Source organism: Periplaneta americana, chromosome 12, assembly GCF_040183065.1.
Source record: "Periplaneta americana isolate PAMFEO1 chromosome 12, P.americana_PAMFEO1_priV1, whole genome shotgun sequence".
In the NCBI taxonomy this organism is placed as follows: domain Eukaryota; kingdom Metazoa; phylum Arthropoda; class Insecta; order Blattodea; family Blattidae; genus Periplaneta; species Periplaneta americana.
In genome coordinates this window covers 38,039,390-38,061,550 of record NC_091128.1, presented here as the reverse complement: position 1 = coordinate 38,061,550, position 22,161 = coordinate 38,039,390, and the positions used below count along the sequence as shown (strand labels likewise).

At 35.8% G+C, this 22,161-nt stretch overlaps 1 protein-coding gene across 1 annotated transcript in view; it reads right to left on the bottom strand.

Annotated features, from left to right (window-relative positions):
- Positions 1-8,616: 8,616 nt before the first annotated feature.
- Positions 8,617-22,161, bottom strand: part of LOC138710027 (juvenile hormone esterase-like) — a 44,782-nt gene continuing 31,237 nt past the window's right edge. Inside the window, exons 7-10 of the mRNA XM_069840687.1 lie at positions 20,616-20,794; positions 15,448-15,604; positions 10,731-10,860; positions 8,617-9,665 (exon numbers count right to left, since the gene is read on the bottom strand). Coding sequence (XP_069696788.1) covers positions 9,431-9,665; positions 10,731-10,860; positions 15,448-15,604; positions 20,616-20,794 — 701 coding nt within the window. The 3' untranslated portion in view covers positions 8,617-9,430. The remainder of the gene's footprint in view (positions 9,666-10,730; positions 10,861-15,447; positions 15,605-20,615; positions 20,795-22,161) is intronic.

The following is a 22,161-nucleotide window of genomic DNA, read 5'->3' as shown; positions in this document are numbered from 1 at the left end:
GTAAAAGAATCTGTATTAGTTTTTTTAGTTATTTAACGTCACTGTATCAATTACTAGGTTATTTAATATCGATGGGATTGGTGATAGCAAAATGGTATTTGGCGAGATGAGACTGAGGATTCGCTATAGATTACCTGACATTCGCCTTACGGTTGGGGAAACCTCGGAAAAAACGCAATCATATAATTAGCTCAAGCGGGAACTAAATCCATACCCGAGTGCAACTTCGGATCGGCAGTCAAGCGCCTCAGCCAACTGAGCTACGCCAGTGGCTCTGTATTAGTTCCGAAGTTATGATTTTTATTGTAAAGTGCGGCATTGGCTATAATAGCTGTTAAGTGGAAAACGGCATGAGCTTTTTCTTTCTTCGCAAACTGTAATCCTTGAAACCTTTCCCTGGTAATACCGAAAGTGCTGGATAGAATCGAATGAAATTTTTTTCTGCATTCTTAAATATAATGTAGGCCTACAAATGAGGCCAGAATTATTACGCAAGATTATTTGCTGTTGGCGATATTTATTTCGGGTACTGTTCACATACTGTTCGACGAAGTAAATCACGCGTAAAAACGTCTAACTTACCGAATTCTGTTTTATTTTGATTATTTTCCTTTTAGTTGGTGAACCGTAATTCTTAATTTCTATGCCCAATACTTTTTTTTTACTGTAGTAATACCAACGCCGCCTGTTGCGTCCGATGTTAAGTGATTAAGATTTTTACTTATCAAACTGCCGCAACTTTCGATTACTCTACGGATAGAGTTTCTAACGTTAGACACAATTTTAACACTTCGTTTTCTTAGCTACGCAACTCTGCAAATAAGAAAGATATTCTGTTTTCTTCGACGGTGTTATTTGTTTTTGTCGTGATCTTCAGGTGAATCAGGAGGCCTGGTTGCGGATCATCTGCTCCAACACTCATTAATCATGGCCGGAATAAATTAGCCATATTGAAGCGCACAAACAACACGTCGACAAATGTCTGAAGACACCGAAAACGGGTGAAAGCCATCAGGTAGAGACAATAATAATAATAATAATAATAATAATAATAATAATAATAATAATAATGTGCGCACAAATTTGCATTAGTTTTGGGCTCTGCTGTATTCCAGCAGCGATTTTCTCTTTAAACACTCACTGAATTGGTATCTTGCACATGGTTTGTCACACAGTTTACACACGCACTCCGGTGATGGGTCGTGATAGTTTGCCCTTCTGCAGAATTTGTGGTGATACCCATGCACTGCCAGTCTTGTCACTGCACTGCGGATCTTGTTGTTTGGTCCAGTCCAGCTCCAATCGGTCATCGCGTCTGTTGCGTAGAAGTCGTTCGGTACTTCATTTCTCTTCTGTTGTCGTTCCTCTTTCAGTGCTGCTTCTTGTTTGGTAGCTGGTAGTAGAAACTTGGTGCGTAGATCTTCTACAAGGAACGTTTCACGTGCTAACTCATATACTAGATGGTAAGAATTTTGAGAGCGGCTTTTAGGAATCTTGCTTTCGCTTTTTCTAAAGCGTGTAGATCTCTGTAGCTAAGGCTAGTCCATGTGATATGTATGCCATATGTTAAGATGGGGAGCACTTTTGCTTCAAACAATTTCATGGCTGTTTCAAGCGACAGTTGTGTGATATTCTGTATGTCATGGATAGCTATTATTGCTGCTGCCGCTCTTTCTTTCGTGTGTATTCTAAAGGATCTTGCTGTTGAATAATTTCAAGGGAAAAATTGTTCCGGGGCCGGGTATCGATCCCGGGAGCTCTGGTTGATCGTACCAGCGCTCTCCCAACTGAGCTACCCGGGAACTCCACCCGACACCGTCTCAACTTTTCCCTTTATATCCACACAACTCGCGTGGGCTGACGGAACGCCAGAGACCCACATCGAGTGCACACAATCTCTGTGTGACTTGGAATTGTGGTTTTCTGTTAACGTACACAGTGACGTATATATTATGCAAATATAGTCTTTCAGGTAAAGCTTCCTGTAAAGCAGATTTGAATAATTTCAAGGGAAAAATTGTTCACTTGCAGGCAGATCTGATGGAGCGAGAGCTCTGCTAATACTCAGTCAAATAGTAATAATAATAATAATAATAATAATAATAATAATAATAATAATATTTAGGTACTTACTTATGGCTTTTAAGGAACCCGCAGGGTCATTGCCGCCCTCACATAAGCCCGCCATCGGTCCCTATCTTGTTGCAAGGTTAATCCAGTCTCTACAATCATATCCCATCTCCCTCAAATCCATTTTAATATTATCCTCCCATGTACATCTCGGCCTCCCGAAAGATTTTTCCCTCCGGCCTCCCAACTAACACTCTATATAGGCTTACGCATTTTCACGAAGAAAACTCACTATGGCGGACGACCGATTCGTCGTCACGTCATGATTGATGATTATGATTGTAACGATGGTGCTGGAAATGATGGTGATAGCGACGATTGGTGGGAAATACATATGTGATTATGTTTTGTGAAGCTACTGAATGTCATGACGAATTTTTGTAATTTATCACTTCCTCTACACAGGATCTTAGTCGAGTGGCGGCTCGTGGGTATTGAATTCAGGGGGGCTGCATACAAAAATAAACCAAGCAACTTACCTAATTTAAAGATTAGTTCCATGCGCCTTGTCTTGTAGATTGCAAACTTTTAAATCATCTTCTTATTAAAATCCGATATGTCGTTTAACATAGTCTATACAATGGAAAACATAGCTAATGCAGTCAGTCTTCTCTCGTCGTATTTCTAAGATAGGATTTTACTCTCTTCAAACACGAAAAGCAAGGTTCTGGTTCGGAAATTGTCATTGGTATGGTGATAGCTATGCGTAGTAGTTTCACAACTTCTGAAAATGAGGCCCGCAAGCTCTCAGATAGAAGAAACTGCAAGAGTTTGACTGCGTCACTGATATTTCTGAATTCTTGTCTCTGATACAACACAGTGAGTTCCGTTTTTAGTTTGTCTTTATCGAACATTAGAAAAAGCTTCACACATACGGTACACTTAGGTCATTTTCAGGAAATGAGCTTTTGTAGCATTCAAATTTTTCTCGACACAGAAGAGAAATAATATCAGATGATCTATGAACTGGAATCGGCAAGAGCACGCATCAGGGCGCTTGCCTCATTTATTGTGATGTTTTCAGATGTTTCAGATTCCATTATGGTTTGAAAACATTCTAGCAATGGCGCCTTCTTCTCATGAACAACATTTACTGTTCTTATTTTAAAACTCCATCTTGTTGCCCCAGCTGATGGAATTGTCTTTCAAACACATTCATCTAATACAGACTGTGGGGAGATCGAGAGAAGAAAGCAGGGATACTGGATAAATCAGCGAAAAATATGCAAGCCTTTGTATTTTGTTTAGCGGCTCTTTCCATTATGAGATTCAACTGATGTATGTATGTATTTATTTACACTGCAAGTGGGCATGCACCCGGTGGCAGTGGTATACACAATATAAACAATACACAATAAAGAAATGATAAGCAATATTTACAATACACAATACAATTATACAATACACAATAGGCCTACAATTTTATACACAATACAATAAGAATACACAATATAATTTAACACAATAATAATAAAACATAAATAAAATACCTAATTTTACATTAAACCTACTTTATTATGTACAGGCCCTACATAAGTTTCAATAGTCTTTCACTTTATTCTCATCTCACTCACTGTAGTGGCACTATGACGCATTTCACTGACACTTTAGCACACATTTCACTGAAACTATAGAACACATTTCATTGACGCTATAAATTATCACTGATCGGAACTATTCACTGCACTGTAAAACCATAACTTCACTGACTCACCTCGCTTCACTGATACAACAGTTCACATAAGTCAAATAATTACACCCTTATGCATACTGTACTTATAAACAGAACTACATTTAAACTAAACATTTCTAGTCTAAGACCCTCTTACACGCTATTTTTAAATAATTTGCAATTCAAACCAAGGAAGTAACTCGTCAGGCTAAATAAATACATGTCACCTTAAAAAATTAAATGTTAAATGTCGCCTTAATTTTAATTTGCACTTTATACACAACTTTTTAAATTATTCTTGAATCTCCTTAAGGAAGGACAGCCCTCAAAGACCGCTGCATGTAGGTCATTCCAATCATTTATAGTTCTATTTAAAAATGAGAATTTACCTACATCCGTTTTCTGTTTCCTACATTTGATTTTAAAATCATGATCGTTCCTACCATAGTACGTTGGCCTTTCTAACCGAGCCGTTATGTCTACCCTTGCTTTCTGACCTAGATGTGCTCTATACAATGATGTTATTCTAGTTTTCCTACGTCTGTCGACAGGTTTATCGAAGTGATATCCCTAAAGCACCGGGCTCCCCGATGGGCACTTAATTTCACATTTCTCCTGAATTGTTAAGGTACTGAACTGAATAAACTGTAAATATTGTACAGAATTAAACATTGTCACACCTGTTATACTCACAACATTAAAGAAAATGTATTTAAAACTGCGCGCTACTGTGAAGCTGCTGCAAATTTTGCAGCTCCTGGAAACGCTGGATTCTTGGCGAGGGGCAGCAGGGGGAGGGGTAAAATTAACGCGCAAAGTATCCGAGACGAGACTGGCAGCTCCAGGGGAGGAAGTGGCTTCACCAATCCGTCCTTGTCTCTGGCTTCACTCTGGCAACACCAGGGGAGGAAGTGATTGCGTGCATGTCAATGAGAGCGAGATTTTTATTAAAAATAAAAATTCGAGCCGCTAAATAGAGACTGTATAATAAATGTATTCCACAACATAAAACGAGACAAGAGCCACAAACGTCTGGGTGTGCTGCAGCTCCGCAGCCCCCCCTGGCTTAGTCTAAAATACGATATTATAGATTGTACATTGAAAAGGAATGAACTTAAAACCCTAAAAAATTTTGTCCATTATGAAACAAGTCAAATTTATTTATATTAATTCAAGTTATGTTGGTGGGAATGTAATAACATACGGCACATAATAATAAATTTGAGTATAGTATTTCTTAAAGCCACTGTGGTGGTTCAATTAGCAGGGCGTCGAATTACGACGACCGCGGAGAATCCGAATACAAATCGCGGTGATTGCGGAATTGTGTGTATATGTGTATGAGACTAAGTATTATTCTCAGGTTTTCTGGTTTTTGCTCATCTTTCCACCGACTTGTCCACAGTTCCCCTTTCATGACCATCTCCGTCTCGAAAAATAGGGTACTTCCTACATTTGCGTGACGTCGAATCGGTCGTCCGTCATAGTGAGTGTTCTTCGTGATTTGTCCAGAAACTGCTAGATGGCAGGGGTGCAGAATTTTAGACGAGCTCAAGATCGGCATTATAGGCAACGTAGCCCGTCCCACCCAGGGCCTGACTTTCCTCTTGACGGGGGCATACAACTTTTATACAACATCTATGGGGTACGGCATACCTCTACCAGAGGTGTAGTGCATATTTTAAGACTGGAGAGGAATGTGCAGCGGCTTAATCTGGACGTAACTCTTTTCAACACAAAAAGGCCATTTGGGCTGAAGTGTTTAGAGATGCTGCTTCTTACGCCAGATAAGCACCTCGATACATTTATTATGCTAGTTAATCTGAAGTATAATACGGTATATAAGAAATAAACTTGCCTTTATTTCACATCATAAGAACATTCTTAGATACATCGTTCTTCTACAATAAAGCTTATAAGGTTATTAAAGAACCACCAATAATAATTATAATATGTTCCCAGCTTGCTGTGTTGTTAAAATAATCCTACAAACTATGTAATAAGAAATATTGTCAATATTTGCAAATCGGAGCTGCACCATTCATCAGACATGTAGGACCTGATCAAATAAATTAGTTCATGCGTGTTCTTCTGTGCCAGAGAAATAATGTTTCTGATTTATATTTGAATCTCAGTCCTGGAGATCTGCTTAACCTTTATCTACTTTATTTAACCAATTCTACTAAAGTTAAATATCTAGGAATACTAATTGACCAGCACCTTAGATGGGACACGCATATTGCATTTTTATGTAATAAATTACGCAAAATTATATATATATATATATATATATATATATATATATATATATATATATATATATATATATATATATATATATATCAATCTGATTTAAATATTCAACTTGCACTGTAATACACATATGGTGACAATCTTGCCTTATAAGATGTATTATTAGTTAAATAAGAAGACGAAGCTCAATCTTCAGTCACTGATTAGCTTCGACATTGGTTCTCAAATCATCTGTCCAAAGAAATTGCGTGTCTGTGAGTTATTAGGCCTACACAACTAAAGTTATTAATAACTGGGGATTTCTACGTTCGTGGCCTATTGATTGAGATATAGCTAGTGTAATAAAATGTAGAAAAAACACCGTTGCTCTGTAAACAACTAAAAGTTCCAATCTGAAGCTCACATATAATTCACAAATTTTCGTAATGGAAACAAGTAAAAACCATACTTAATATGTCGAAAAAATCAGGAATATTTCCATAAAGTTATGAACCATTCAAAAGGCGCACAAATATTTCTAAAACAACAATATAACACTTAACAACTCACTGCTCTTGCTATACATGTCATGTAACTATACGCCATTTCATACAAGTTGAGAGGATTTGAAAGCATTTCTTTCCCCTTCTACTTTCTCTGAGTTCGTCAGCGACAGCGTAAACGACATTTCATACAAGTTGAGTGGGGTCGAAAGCATTTATTTCACTTTACGCTGTCGCTGACGAACTCAGAGAAAGTAGAAGGGGAAAGAAATGCTTTTCAATCCTCTCAACTTGTATGAAATGGCGTTTAGTCATGGCTATGTACCACATTAATTTTCATTTCATTATTTACGTAAACAATGATGCACAACCGAGCGAGTTGGCTCAGACGGTAAAATTTCAGAGTCGCATTCGAGAGGTCACGAGTTCAAACTCCGTGGCCGACCAATCTGACTGGGGTTTTTCATGGTTTCCCTTAGTCATGAAGATAAATGCTAGATTGGAAATTTACGTGCCATGATTCATCATTTACCAATACTATAAACATTAATCAAAAGCTATAATCAATTAGTACATGAACACAACACACTATAGAAACAAGAACTCAACAAGAGTAAAAACGGCCTATGGTACCCACACATTCTAACATGCGACATGACCACAGATGTTAAAGGGTGTATAAATAAACTTAACAAAGAAAAAAAAGATACACAGTCAGGCCAACATAAAACTTGTCTTCGTACACAATCCACTGTACATTGACATTCATTTGAAGTAATTTATTAAAGGATGCAACCAAGATTAATTTAGATAAATGTTAACCTTGTACCAAAAACGGGTGTTCTCTGAACAAAATGATCATATTTTAATTATTTGCATACAATAACAATTAAGAAACATGTTATAGGAATTATTGTTCCAGGAAATGAGCGCTCTCTGGACTTCAATGTTCGTATTTTAATCGTTTAATTAAAATTTCAATTAAGTAACATATTAAACGATTTATCCTTCTATCAAACACGGATGTTGCCTGGACCAATGTCCTATTTTAATTTGTAAATACTTTATATTTATTTCTAACAAGTGCAGCGAAGCTCACGAGTATGGCAATAATAATAATAATAATAATAATAATGATGATGATGATGATGATGATGTCTCTTTGTCCACAGAAACTAATCGTATATTTATGAGTATTTTCCCTGGACCGAAAATACAATACATATGGAGTAAACATTAGTATTTTATCAATGAGCACTCTGGAACTGAGTCATTTTACAAAGTGTCACGAAATAGCGCTTCTGTGCTCACCATTTACAAATAATTCAGGAACATATGACTTGCAAATGTAATAAGCTATTAGGTATTCACTACGTAAGCACAAAACTGTATTAGGAAATGTAACAGATTTCAATCAATTATATTTATTTCTAACAAGTGCATGAAGCGCACGGGTTTGCTAATAAATAGATAGATAGATAGATAGATAGATAGATAGATAGATAGATAGATAGATAGATAGATAGATAGATAGATAGATAGGTAGGTAGGTAGGTAGGTAGGTAGGTAGGTAGGTAGGTAGGTAGGTAGGTAGGTAGGTAGGTAGGTAGGTAGGTAGGTAGGTAGGTAGGTAGGTAGGTAGGTAGGTAGGTAGGTAGATAGATAGATAGATAGATAGATAGATAGATAGATAGATAGATAGATAGATAGATAGATAGATAGATAGATAGATAGATAGATAGATAGATAGATAGATAGATAGATAGACAGACAGACAGACAGACAGACAGACAGACAGACAGACAGACAGACAGACAGACAGACAGACAGACAGACAGACAGACAGACAGACAGACAGACAGACAGACAGATTGGGTGGGCGGACGGATAGATGAGTAAATGAATGAATGAATGAATGAATGAATAAGTAAATAAATAGATAAATAAGTAAATAAGTAAGTAAATAAATAAATAAGTAAATAAATAGATAAATAAATAATTAAGTAAATAAATAAATAATAAAATAAATAGATTAAAAAATAGAAGAAATAATGAATGAATTAAGGAAGGAATTAATGATTTAATTAATTAATGAAAGGAGGAAATGAATGAATTAATGAATAATTATATTGTTATGTAATTTTATATTTTTTCTACTTCATACTGAAGTGTAAGTTTCCATTTTTCGAAACGATCTTCTGATTTCAGCATTAGGGATACTGGAACCTAAATGATCCTAATAGCAATTGCATCTTCAATTATCAGGGATTATGTAACCGTAGGCCTAGTGTTAAAAATAAATAATTAACCCTGAAGATCACGAATCATGATATTATAACGACGGCGTTTAGGTAAAAGGGTTTAACCCTCATTTTTTAAATGTGACTTTTTTGCTTAGAGTGTAATTAGTTAAACTTAATTACAAAATGTAAAGGTATGTTTTTTGACAAATATATTTACAGTTCTTCATATAAAGTAACTAATAATAATGTGTTAAAATTTAATTAAAAATATGTCTCTGAAAAAAAATCTTCTGTGAGATAAGCCCTTTTACCTGAACACTGTCGAATGAAGTTTGAAACTGTAGGTAAATGCTCGTAGTTGAAACGCCAATAAAAATATATCACAAATATATAACTTCTGCGAAGATTTTAGAACAGTGGTTGTCAGCACTTGGTGAAATGGGTAACGGGTAAGGAGTACAATACTGTATATCGGAATATGCACCATAGTGCAGAAGGGAGAGGGAGAAAGAATACCCGCCAGCAGCCACGGATGCACGCTGGTGCATGTCTTATCCGCGGGTAAAAGACGCTAGCCCGAGGGTGCACTGTGCTGATGACCGCTGTCTTAGCACTCGTTTATAGCAGTTTTGTTTTATTATAGACATTTTCTATGTAATTCTTTTTCTGGTTGTATAATATATTTCATTTTCCCTTAGTGGCAGAGAGTCCCAGAACTGCATGCGATCCATGTATAATTCTCTCTCCATGTTTAATTTCAGAGGTCTAATCCCGTGTACCTCTGCGTACAAAGCCTCTTCCTGGCTAAAGTTAAGGTAAGAGTGAGTGATCCCACTGAATGGTTCCCAGGTGACTCCCGTAGCGTTGCTGAGAGGAGTTGGATCCCTGAAACAAGAATTTATGGCTACAAGATACTTGAACTGAACATGTTCATATAATATTATTAAACAGCAACATATTTGTTAGAGTCGAACCCAGAAAGATTCTGTGAGTCTAAAAACGGGTAAAGAGACTGACAATTGTATTAAAAATACTTGTAGAATGCAATGAAAAACCAGAATATATTTTATATTGCTGAGTATATTAAATCACCGTTATTATTAATTTCAAAGTAAATTTGGAAAAAGATCGTGGATTTGAATCTCGCCCAGGGCATAAACATTCGTTGTCAATGTAATATCCTGTGTTATCTCAAGTAAACAATCTACATAATACAAACTTCACAGCAAGTTAGTTTCACCATGTGTCCTCTAGTATGCAGGACAAGTGGAAAGAGAAGAACCTCGCCGTGGTAACATATAAGAGGATTAACAGGAACACACTACTGTAAATAAACTTTTCTGCTGGTCAGGGATATCGATCTTAGCAAATACTTGAAAGAAAAGTGTTAAAATGTACATTTGGTGCATAAGAAACTCCGTAGGTTATAGTGAGAATTTTAAAAAATGATTGCATTTATTATATGTATAACGAATACAAAATTACATCTAAAATTAAGTAACAAACTTATATATGAATTAGAGACATGAAGAGAGTTCTAAAAGGAGAGAAAATCAAGCTGACTATGGAGGAAAGACATATAGAACGAGCAGTACCTGGAACAGTACAGCTGAGATGTGTCAGTCTACGTGAACAAGATCTAACATTTCTAGGAGTGTGTTCAACCAGTGAGAACAACAAAATTGTAATAATCTTTTTAATGGTCATCCAAAATGTTTTATGATTATATAGTTTAATAATAATAGCAATTAATAGTAATAGTAAGAATAAATAAATAAATAAATAAATAAATAAATAAATAAATAAATAAATAAATAAATAAATTTAAAATTGATATTAAATGTTGAGCTCTTGATGCCATGAGAGAGAACTCTTTTATGAAGATTATTTGCGTAGCGTAATTCGTTTATATTGAATTTGACTGAGAATATAACATCATAAGTGACATACCCGTAGGTCGCAAAGTTCGTCCATAGCGTGGCCATAAGCTTGACGACTTGTAAATCAGGATGGTTTGCTGGCCACACGTTCATTATAGGCAGAGGAACCAAGTACAAGAGGTCGTCAGAGTGGACCACACCTGTGACGTAAGCAGCATGTCATGCATTAATAATAAATAAGACAGAAATAAGTAGTGCATATAGTTACTTAAATGTCGAGCTTATTTCCAAAAGGTACTAAATTCAACTGAACAAATTTCACAGGCGAGCAAAAAAAAAAAAAAAAGTAATGAACCTATAATTATTATTGTAATATAGGTATCAGTATTTGATTTAGAATTTATCTGCACCTCTTTTAAGTTTCTATAGCAAATTTTAAGCTCTTCCATATTTTATTCCAAAGTTATTGGGAATTTAATTTTGGATTTGGTACGTTTTGGCATAAAATTTCGAAAATATTTCTATACAGTGCACTTAATGACTAAATAACTTACAGTAATAATATATTTTGTGTCAATTAGTATTAATTATAATGTTGCTTCACATATAAGACAACATTTAGAATTAACATCTTGTCTCAGCAACAACAGAAGCAAAACTTATCAAACACCATAGTGAAAGTCAATAACATTAATAAACGTACATATGAGGTCATGTTATTTACTTTCACGATTCTCTTGTAGAGTGAAATTTTCTATAATTCATACCACCTAACAGAAAATAAAGATATCAAGTCATATGTAATCAGCCTACTCCAATCTAATCTAACCTATCAACCAACTAACCGAACCGAATCTTGCCAAATCACCTAGTCACCCAATAATATTATATTATGGTTTTCAAAAGTAAGAAGCAACTTTAATTGCCTATATTTTCTTCATTTTATATACAATCTTAAAAATTCTGGCACTGCCTTATTACACAAGAATTTCTTTTGTATCACCATGACAACGAGTTTGTTTGTTTCTGATTGTTCTGGTGGTCGTGCTATCAGTGTTTCCTGTAACTTGGCCTGCAAGATCGCCAGATATTAATCCAGCAGATTATTAGCTGTGGGGCTATCTAAAGGAAAGAGTATAGGACTCCATCGCACACAGCGTGGCAGATATTTCTGGACACGAACTCGGAGGTGCTATATACAGCATTGAAGACAGGTTGTTATTCATGCAAGGATAAAATGGTGGACGCATACATCTACGATGAAGTTATGCCAGTTATGACAATGGGTGATGATGCAAAAAAATTTTTAAGATTGTGTAGATAATAAACAAAAAATGAACAATTAAAGTTATGCTTCCCGCCTGGCATCTGCAAGCATGACTGACGTCACGCGGTGCGTAAAAGCAGTACTAAGAACTTGTAAGTATATGCTCGCGCATGCGCACTCTCTGTTTTACAGACGAAGCTAACGGCCGCTATGCTTTCAGATTCCAGACGACTAGTGTACTTCCTACTTTTTAAAGACTTCATAAATGTCATTGCTTCTCAGCCAGTAAATTAAAGAACCGTAAGCAACCTAATAGAACAAATAGAGAATACCCTAAGATACCCTGGGAAGAAATACCATGTAGTATTCGTCGACTACTGCAAAGCTTTCGACCTTATGAACGGGAAACACTAATTAGAAAACTAAGCAACATGATCGGCGAATCACATGCCCTAACAACAGTAATTGCAGACATCCTAAGTTGCAACTACATTCAAATATCAGACGAAATTACACTATCTAATAAAATAGTACAGACAAATGGGTTACTACAAGGGGCTCTCCCGGTCCTCTTCAATATCATGACCACAGACATAACAAAAATCACAGAGGACACCGCGGCATCGTTGATTATGTACGCAGACTACATGGCGATAGGTTCGTCTAACATAGAAGAACTGTAACAGGTCCTAAATAAACTCGTGAAATGGGCCGAGGAAAACAGCCTACAGATAAACCACCAGAAAACAAAACAAATGAACTTCAGAAACGGCGGCAAACAAAGAAAAAAAGATACCCTGACACTGCAGAACAAGCCACTTGGGGTAGTGCAAAAATTTAAATATTTAGGAGTAACGCTTCAAATAACATTAAAATAATACAGAAGCCACATTCAAGAAAGAGCAGCCGCTGCAATACAAGCTAAGTACAATATCAAGAATCTGCAACAGCTAGAAACAAAAACGGCAATGACATTATTTAGGTCATCTATAGCACCAATAGCAACCTAAGGACTAAATATCATATGGGAAAATTTAACAATCAGCGAGATGGGAAAAACTGAACGAGTCAAATCATCCTTCATGAAAAGAGTACTAGGAGCAGGAAGAACAATACTCTCAGACTAACATACGAACTAATGAAGGAACGCTTCTTCATCGAAGACATTAGAACGCAACTCTGCATGCCGAACACGAGAAAGCATTTGAAGTACTCAGAGGAAAGAAGAACGCCATCTGGAGCGAGGTCTACGTAATAGACGCCATGACAACCAGAGACGGGGCAAACACAAACTACGAACTGAGACACATAGTAACCCGTTACGCGGTTCATGGTTTTCACCATAAGCTCTGTGCCACCAAGAGATTCCACGAACCCAACGACGAGTGCATGTGCGAACTGTGTCAGAAGTCCTGCGGACGATAACACGTTGAAAACTGCCGCGAGAGGAAAACTTCAGTCAGAGACTTCTGCAAAGACTAAGCTACAAATCCTATGCTCATTGTGCGCATTCCATTTCAGTCATTTATGTGCAGAATTGAACAAGTAACTTTTCACAAAATTCAGTATTGCAGTTCGTATCGAGACTATATGAATACAGTAATTGGTTTAAAATTTTCGTTTAAGGTTCTTCCAATTGTTATTAATGTTTTATTGTTAAAATGCACACAGTACTCCCTTAATTTGATTACTATTATCATTAATGCTTACCCTTTAGTTGCAATAATTATATTTAAGTTTCCTGATAGAAAACATTGCTTTACTCTTCGGGCTAATTATTTATATATCCTTGGCTTACTTTCAAAATCTTGTAACTGCATTTGAGGAAATCGTAGAAAAGAGAAAAATAACTTCTTATTCCGTTTATACCCCAGATAACAACTGTTATGCATTTGTTATTTATGAAATATAGAAACATTTGCAGATTTACGAGGTGTTATCTGCAGACGTATTTTGAAAATACTGACATTCCGAAAAAAATGGACTTACGGTGTTTCAGAAGTAAACCGAGGATATCCACATTGTATAATTTTATAATTATATTTACCTACTTATTTGTATTTATTTGTTTATATAAACTTACGTAATTTGGTTGAATATTTATTGTTTCTTTGAATTTTTGTTTGTTTGGTTGGTTTTTGGGAGTTTGTTTCATCACTCCTTTCTTTGCTTAGGTAATTAGCCTATGTCACATTACTTGATATTAGCCTATGTCAGATTGCTTGATATTAGCCTATGTCAGATTGCTTGATATCAGCCTATGTCACATTGCATGATATTAGCCTACGTCAGATTGCTTGATATCAGCCTATGTCAGATTGCTTGATATTAGCCTATGTCAGATTGCTTGATATCAGCCTGTGTCAGATTGCTTGATATTAGCCTATGTCAGATTGCTTGATAATAGCCTATGTCAGATTGCTTGATATCAGCCTATGTCACATTGCATGATATTAGCCTACGTCAGATTGCTTGATATCAGCCTATGACAGATTGCTTGATATTAGCCTATGTCAGATTGCTTGATATCAGCCTGTGTCAGATTGCTTGATATTAGCCTATGTCAGATTGCTTGATATCAGCCTATGTCAGATTGCTTGATATTAGCCTACGTCAGATTGCTTGATATTAGCCTATGTCAGATTGCTTGATATTAGCCTATGTCAGATTGCTTGTTATCAGCCTGTGTCAGATTGCTTGGTATCAGCCTGTGTCAGATTGCTTGATATCAGCCTGTGTCAGATTGCTTGATATTAGCCTATGTCAGATTGCTTGATATCAGCCTATGTCAGATTGCTTGATATTAGCCTATGTCAGATTGCTTGATATCAGCCTGTGTCAGATTGCTTGATATCAGCCTGTGTCAGATTGCTTGATATTAGCCTGTGTCAGATTACTTGATATTAGCCTGTGTCAGATTGCTTGATATTAGCCTATGTCAGATTGCTTGATATCAGCCTGTGTCAGATTGCCTGATATCAGCCTGTGTCAGATTGCTTGATATTAGCCTATGTCAGATTGCTTGATATTAGCCTATGTCAGATTGCTTGATATTAGCCTACGTCAGATTGCTTGATATCAGCCTATGTCAGATTGCTTGATATCAGCCTGTGTCAGATTGCTTGATATTAGCCTATGTCAGATTGCTTGATATTAGCCTATGTCAGATTGCTTGATATTAGCCTACGTCAGATTGCTTGATATCAGCCTATGTCAGATTGCTTGATATTAGCCTATGCCAGATTGCTTGATATCAGCCTGTGTCAGATTGCTTGATATCAGCCTGTGTCAGATTGCTTGATATTAGCCTGTGTCAGATTGCTTGATATTAGCCTGTGTGAGATTGCTTGATATTAGCCTATGTCAGATTGCTTGATATTAGCCTATGTCAGATTGCTTGATATCAGCCTATGTCAGATTGCTTGATATCAGCCTATGTCAGATTGCTTGATATCAGCCTATGTCAGATTGCTTGATATCAGCCTGTGTCAGATTGCTTGTATTTGAACTTGTTACTCACCAAGGTTTGTGTCTGGCTTTCTTAATTCCGACAGATGCGCATAGCTGTACCTCCCCTGGTATGCAAAGTTGTACCTGTAGATGGGATGGTGCCCCGCCCGGGTGTGTATCACTGCTGCCTTGTGCACTGAATGGTCAATATATCGATCTGTATACATCTGCAAAATCGCGCAAGGAATGTTTTTAATACAGAGCCTATACCAGTAAAATATCAAGTCTCTCACTGGCTATCCATTTTCTGAGTGTTTAAATAAACATTTTTATTGAAGCTTATATATTTAATCAGAGTCATTGCTGCATAGCTTGTTGAGAATTCTTGCATGAAGCCCTGTAATGTTTATACAGGGTGTTTCCGGGGTGGTGTTACAAACTTTCAGGGATGATGGCGAAGGGCACATGTATCAATTTGAGATAAGAAACCATGGTCCGGAAATGACTGAGTCGAAAGTTATAAGCAAAAATAGTTGTGTGGAAATGGAATTGTAATTTGGCACCACGTGCCCTCTTTCCCTTAACCTTTGGAACAGTCGTGGAAAGATGGTATGGGCCGGATGTCTCCTATGTGAGTACTTGTACCAGATACAATCTGTGAGCTTGTCTACTCTTCCCATTGGCTCATCCGTATTCGAAAATCAAGTCTGCTTATTCCGCTCTCGTGTACTCCTCCATATCACTAGGACTGATCGACTGGACACTGCAACTTGTACACATACACTGCTGTCTACAGACGTGCATATCAGGACCGACCATGTCCGTTACACATTACGCCATCTGCATTGCTTTAGTGTAGTTTCCTGTCCCCATCCCTCAGACAGCGCACTGAATGGTATACTGTAAGTAGGCAACGCAAACAACGTCAGATGAATACAGTATGTGTAAGATGTACAGTTAAATACACATAAACAAGCTGTAGAGAGGAATAAAATTATGTAATTTCCACACAACTATTTTTGTTTGTAACTTTCGACTTGGTCATTTCCGCACCAGGATTCCTTTCTCAAATTGATACATGTGCCCTTCCCCGTCATTCCTGAAAGTTTGTAACACCACCTCGGAAACACCCTGTATATTATCTTGTATGGATCGTTTCTAGCACGTCGCGCTTCGTGCACGCTATTTGTGCTAGTTTTCATGCCATTATACATCATTCTGGAAATAGCCTATAATAATAATAATAATAATAATAATAATAATAATAATAATAATAATAATAATAATAGTAATAATAACAACAATAATAATAATAATAATAATAATAATAATAATAATAATAAGAATAATTTATTTTATTTTACCTGGCATAATTAAGGCCTATATAGGCTTGCAAAAAATGTTACATCAGAGTACTGAAAATTTATGGGCAATTTCAATTGTATTCGAAAAAGAGGATGTGGATATTGGGATTAATGAAGGAGATAATGGGATTTTCTATCAGCTGTTCGTTACCCATAGTGACAGTGCGCTAAGACGTGCCTGAACATAACGGAGAGCCATGTTCAGTGTGGCCTATTACTTCCTTCTGTCACTTTCCTATACGTAGCGTATCATCACAGTCTAGTATATACAGTCACGAAGCTCAATACGTAGTAAATATGCAAATATTAGATAGTTGCTCACCAGTAGGATCGCTAATATCGCCTCATTACAGACAATGCGAAATAGTACCGGCACATTCTATTGTTTCTAGCACCCTCAAAACTCAAGCTTCGTGGCTGTATATAGTAGACAGTGATATGCTATTCTTGCCGAGAATCCAACATGGTGACGGACCGTGCGTAACAAAATACGCTACGCTAAACATGAATACACGACGTACTAAACAATATCTGTCGAGCATTAAACGCTGTTTCCTGAAAACGATCCGTGCATGATAATATGAACAGATCTTTACTTTCGATTTTCCCGTTCTTTATCCTTACTTCCATAGAGCCACCACGACAGCCAGGAGTTTTCATTACCTGCTATGTATCCTGCCAACCATAGCCTAGTATATTCACTTATTTATGTATTTATTTATTTATTTATTTATTTATTTATTTATTTATTTATTTATTTATTTATTTATTTATTTACTAATTTATGCAGTAATTTGTTCCTTGATTCACTAATTAAAAAATTCGTATATTCATTCAATCATTCACTGATTCAGTAAGTAATGACTAGAGCTAGGACAAAATCCCAATGCTTGCAATGTTACGAGTATAGCTAGTCTGGCGGAAGACGCAATGCAGGTAACCTGGAATTACTGTAAACAAAAAAGACAGAGGTGTGTAAGGAGCTAACTACAGTACACCACAAGTATTAGCCAGTGACGCGAAACAAATACATAATACACCGGTAAAATAAATTAATTCAGTTTGAATTACAGTAACTATCAGTTCTGTACAACTGAAAACGTAATAAATTAGAGCATATGAAGATACCTACCATCTGGGAAATAAAAATTGACTTTTAATGAAAAATATACTACACATCAATAATTCATATCGTCATCTTTTCTTTGTTGCAATGAATAACATATATATGTTTATTTAAGGCCACCGGCGTAGCTCAGTCGGCTAAGGCGCTTGCTTGGCGATCCGGAGTTGCTCTCGGGCGCGGGATCGATTCCTGCTCGGGCTGATTACCTGTTCGGATTTTTCCGAGGTTTTCCCCAACCTTAAGGCAAATGTCAGGTAATCTATGGCGAATCCTCGCTATCACCAATTCCATCGACGCTAAATAACCTCGTAGTTGATATAGCGTCGTTAAATAGTTAAATAACCAAGTAAAACAATATGTTTACTTAATAGAGTCGGTCTTGGTAGCGTAGTCGGTATAGCAATGGCCTTCTGTGCTCGAGGTTGCGGGTTCGAGCCCGGTCCAGGTCGATGGTATTTAGGTGGGCTTAAATGCGACAGGCTCATGTCAGTAGATTTACTGGCATGTATAAGAACTCCTGCGGGACAAAATTCCGGCACACCGGCGACGCTGATATAACGTCGGCAGTTGCGAGCGTCGTTAATAAACAATAATTAAAATTAATAATATATACATATATATGTAAATTTCAGGAAGCTATTCTTTCAGATATTTCAAGGAAAGAAGTTTAACATAATTTTACCGTTTTTGTTTCCTTTTGCAGATAAAAACTGAAGACATTATTACAAAAACAGCCCTAGTCATTTTTTAATGAAATTGAGTTAAGGACACATTTGCTAGTATTTTAAATGTTTATAGGCTCCAAAAATGACACATGAAGGGTGCAACAACCACAAGGATAAACACCAGTTGTACGGAAACAGCTGGCATGTGTTGTTCTATTCATTGTTATTGTTCTCCTGAAAAATAGCAGTTTTGACAAGGGTTGTTTTGTAATAATGTTTTCAATTGTTATATTGTATAATGCCTTTGCAGAACGAAAAGTTACCTTTCTTCGGATCTAATTTCTGCGCATAAAGGACAAAACTAAAATTATTTCAATAGTTTAGTGTCATACTGTAATACACTGCTCTCTCAAATTGAATGAACATATGGGGAATTCAATCAATGGCTTTGCCAAAACACGCTATGATATATTTAATATAAAACATTTTTTCATCTCGAAAAGGAGGAAAAACGAGCAAAATTGTATTAAACTCTTTTGTTTCATAGATCGCAAAGAAATTAATGACATTACTTACGGTTACCTCCGTATATATCAAAATTGAGGCTTCTCCTCGTATCTTCCAAGCAATGATTATAACGTGAAAAACTTCGCTTCAAATCACATGATGTAATGGGAGCGAAGAGAAAATATTGTAGATCATGTACAAAACTAGATGGTGATTTGTGAAACTGTAGCAAATAATTTCTTATCTTAACGATTGCACTCGTAGCATAGCAAGGATTTTTCTACACAACGGTTTTCATTTTCTGCCGCACTTTTTCTGAGACAAACCTAGGACCTGCTCTATCAGTTTTTTTTTTTTTTTTTTTTTTAGAAAGTTCTTCTACAAGTCGAAGGATGTCGAGCATTTTAAAATTGTATTTTAGGCCTATAAACTCTTAATGTTTTTAGGTCACATCTGCAAATTTATTTTTAATGAGTAATTTTCATACAGTTTGTTTGAAACAAGCATTTGTGCAGATCTTACGGGAGAGTTGTCTTCAATATTACGGCATAGCTTTAATGATTTCCGTTTGCGATCCTTAATTTATAATGAAAATTCTTCTACCGCATTACTCTACTAACATATTTAATGTGGCAAGACGTGATGTTTCTGACATTATTGATTGATAGCCAATAGAATAGATTATAAACACGGAGCGACTACAAGACTGTGCGTACTAGACTAGAGATTACACAGCCCAGAGTCATTTTGTGCAGCATGCCTTCACTGATAGCTATGCGCGTTGTAGCTAAGTTGACTTCTTCTTCAGTGCACACGTGTTCTAGCTCCAGTAATTACTTCTCCATTCAATAATACATTCGTTCACTTTCTTTTTCACTCTTTCATTCAAGTATTACATAATTTCTTCCCTGAGTCACGAATTCATATTCAATCGATCAATCGTTCATTCACTTTTCTGCTCACCGATTCCCTCAATAATTGATCCTTTAATTTATTCATTCAATCGTTTATTTATTCAATCGATTTCTTCATTCAGTTACTCAAAATTTCTTCTTCATTCATAGAATTTTATCGCTAATTAATTAATTAACTCATTCATAGCATAGTATATACATACATGCATACATACACACATACATACATACATACATACATACATACATACATACATACATACATACATACATACATACATACATACATACATACATACATACATACATACATACATACATACATACATATCGTAAAGTGTAGTCTATTAGCATGTAGTATTGCATTCTTGTAATGGAACATACTTGTAAAGAAGGATTTAAAAAATACATACATACATACATACATACATACATACATACATACATACATACATACATACATACATACATACATACATACATACATACATACATACATACATACATACATACATTTCTTATAAAAGAACAGGCAGCTTAATTTCGACTCCATAATTTTTCTTTTTGCAAGAATAGCCTAAATCAGAAATCGGCGAGGATTTAACAGATTCAAAATTACATAACATTCGTTAGTGTTGTTACTGTTTTACAAACATTCATACCTTGATCATTGCATCTATATTGATAACACTTCTTTCGCCGAAGTAGAAGTCTCGTATTTGACGCCAGGTTTCAGGAATTTGACTCGTGTCCAGGCTAAGGGACAATGCCAAGTCTCCAGGTCCTTCTGTGTCAAACCTCTCCGTGAATCGCGTCCTTCTTGTAGGATCTATTATGTTCCCTGTGATAATTGCAATAAACGTTTGTTGTGAGACGGGACAAGAGATTTATTTCTAATATTTCATAAATTTAAGGAATCCGTACCTCTCGCAGTCACTTTTACAATCCTTTTTTCTTTTTCTTTTGTTTTTGCAATGTAATTTGCCACAATTATTTCTCTTTCAAGGAGCAAATTACCCAAAGTACTTTTTCCGATACCAGTTTTCCTAAACCACTTATTTTCGTAGTCACATATGGACTATAATAATACTTAAGTTTTTAAGGAACCCGCCATCGGTTCCTATCCTGAGCAAGATTAATCCAGTATGGATGATGATGATGATGATGATAATGATAATAATAATAATAATAATAATAATAATAATAATAATAATAATAGCTTAAGTAGAAGTTAATTATTAGGAACTAAATTTGCGTTTTCCTCTTTAAAATTATATTACACTGTAGGCTATATCCAATTAATTGATTATTATATTACCTTGTAGGCTATATCCAATTAATTGATTACTGTAGTACCCTGTAGGCTATATCTATTACTATTCCTAAGAAAAAACGAAAACAAAAAATTACTGATGAAATAATTATTAGTTCTATATGATTTTGTAACCTCCCTATCACTTCAGCAAGATTTCTTAGCAGATAAATAGTGATCCTGACCTCTATATTTTATATCAGTGCACGAAATATGCAGTAATTATACCAAGATGATATGTCTATTTTTCGAAAGCATGTCAAACCTTAACTCTCACCTGCGATCTGCAATTACTTGAAATAGCTACCCCTTTACTCCCACGTGGAAAAATCCTCTAATCGTCCTGATATTGTTACTAGCGTTTTCGCATTGAAACTCAAACAACTGAAGAATGGATAAGTTGAAGAAAACGCTTTTTGCAAAAAGACAATTCAGAAGGAATCTTTTAAAAGATATATTTTTGACAGGGTGACACTCCATTGAGTTATGATGTTGCTTTGAATGTTAGATCTTCCGTGAAGTATGATTCATTATTATAGAAGCAAATAACTTTCAAAATGTCTGGTATTGTTTCTAGAAAATCATCATTTGAAGTTTTAATGAACTTAGTTTGAATCATTTGCTGCACAAGTTACTAATGTATAATAATATAAATTTTTAAATACAGTAGAACCTTATTATCCGTAGTTATGAAGGGGGTGGACTGAACGATTAATCGAAAAAGTCGGATAATCCATACTATAAAATATTTTCATGGATTAAGAGCATAACAGTCTCGTAATTTGAAACTCCTACTGTACTGCAACCACTGGTGTCTTCATACTACACACTACAATATATAATATGCTGGTTATAATTAATGAAAACATAAAAACAGTGAAATACAGTAATACGTA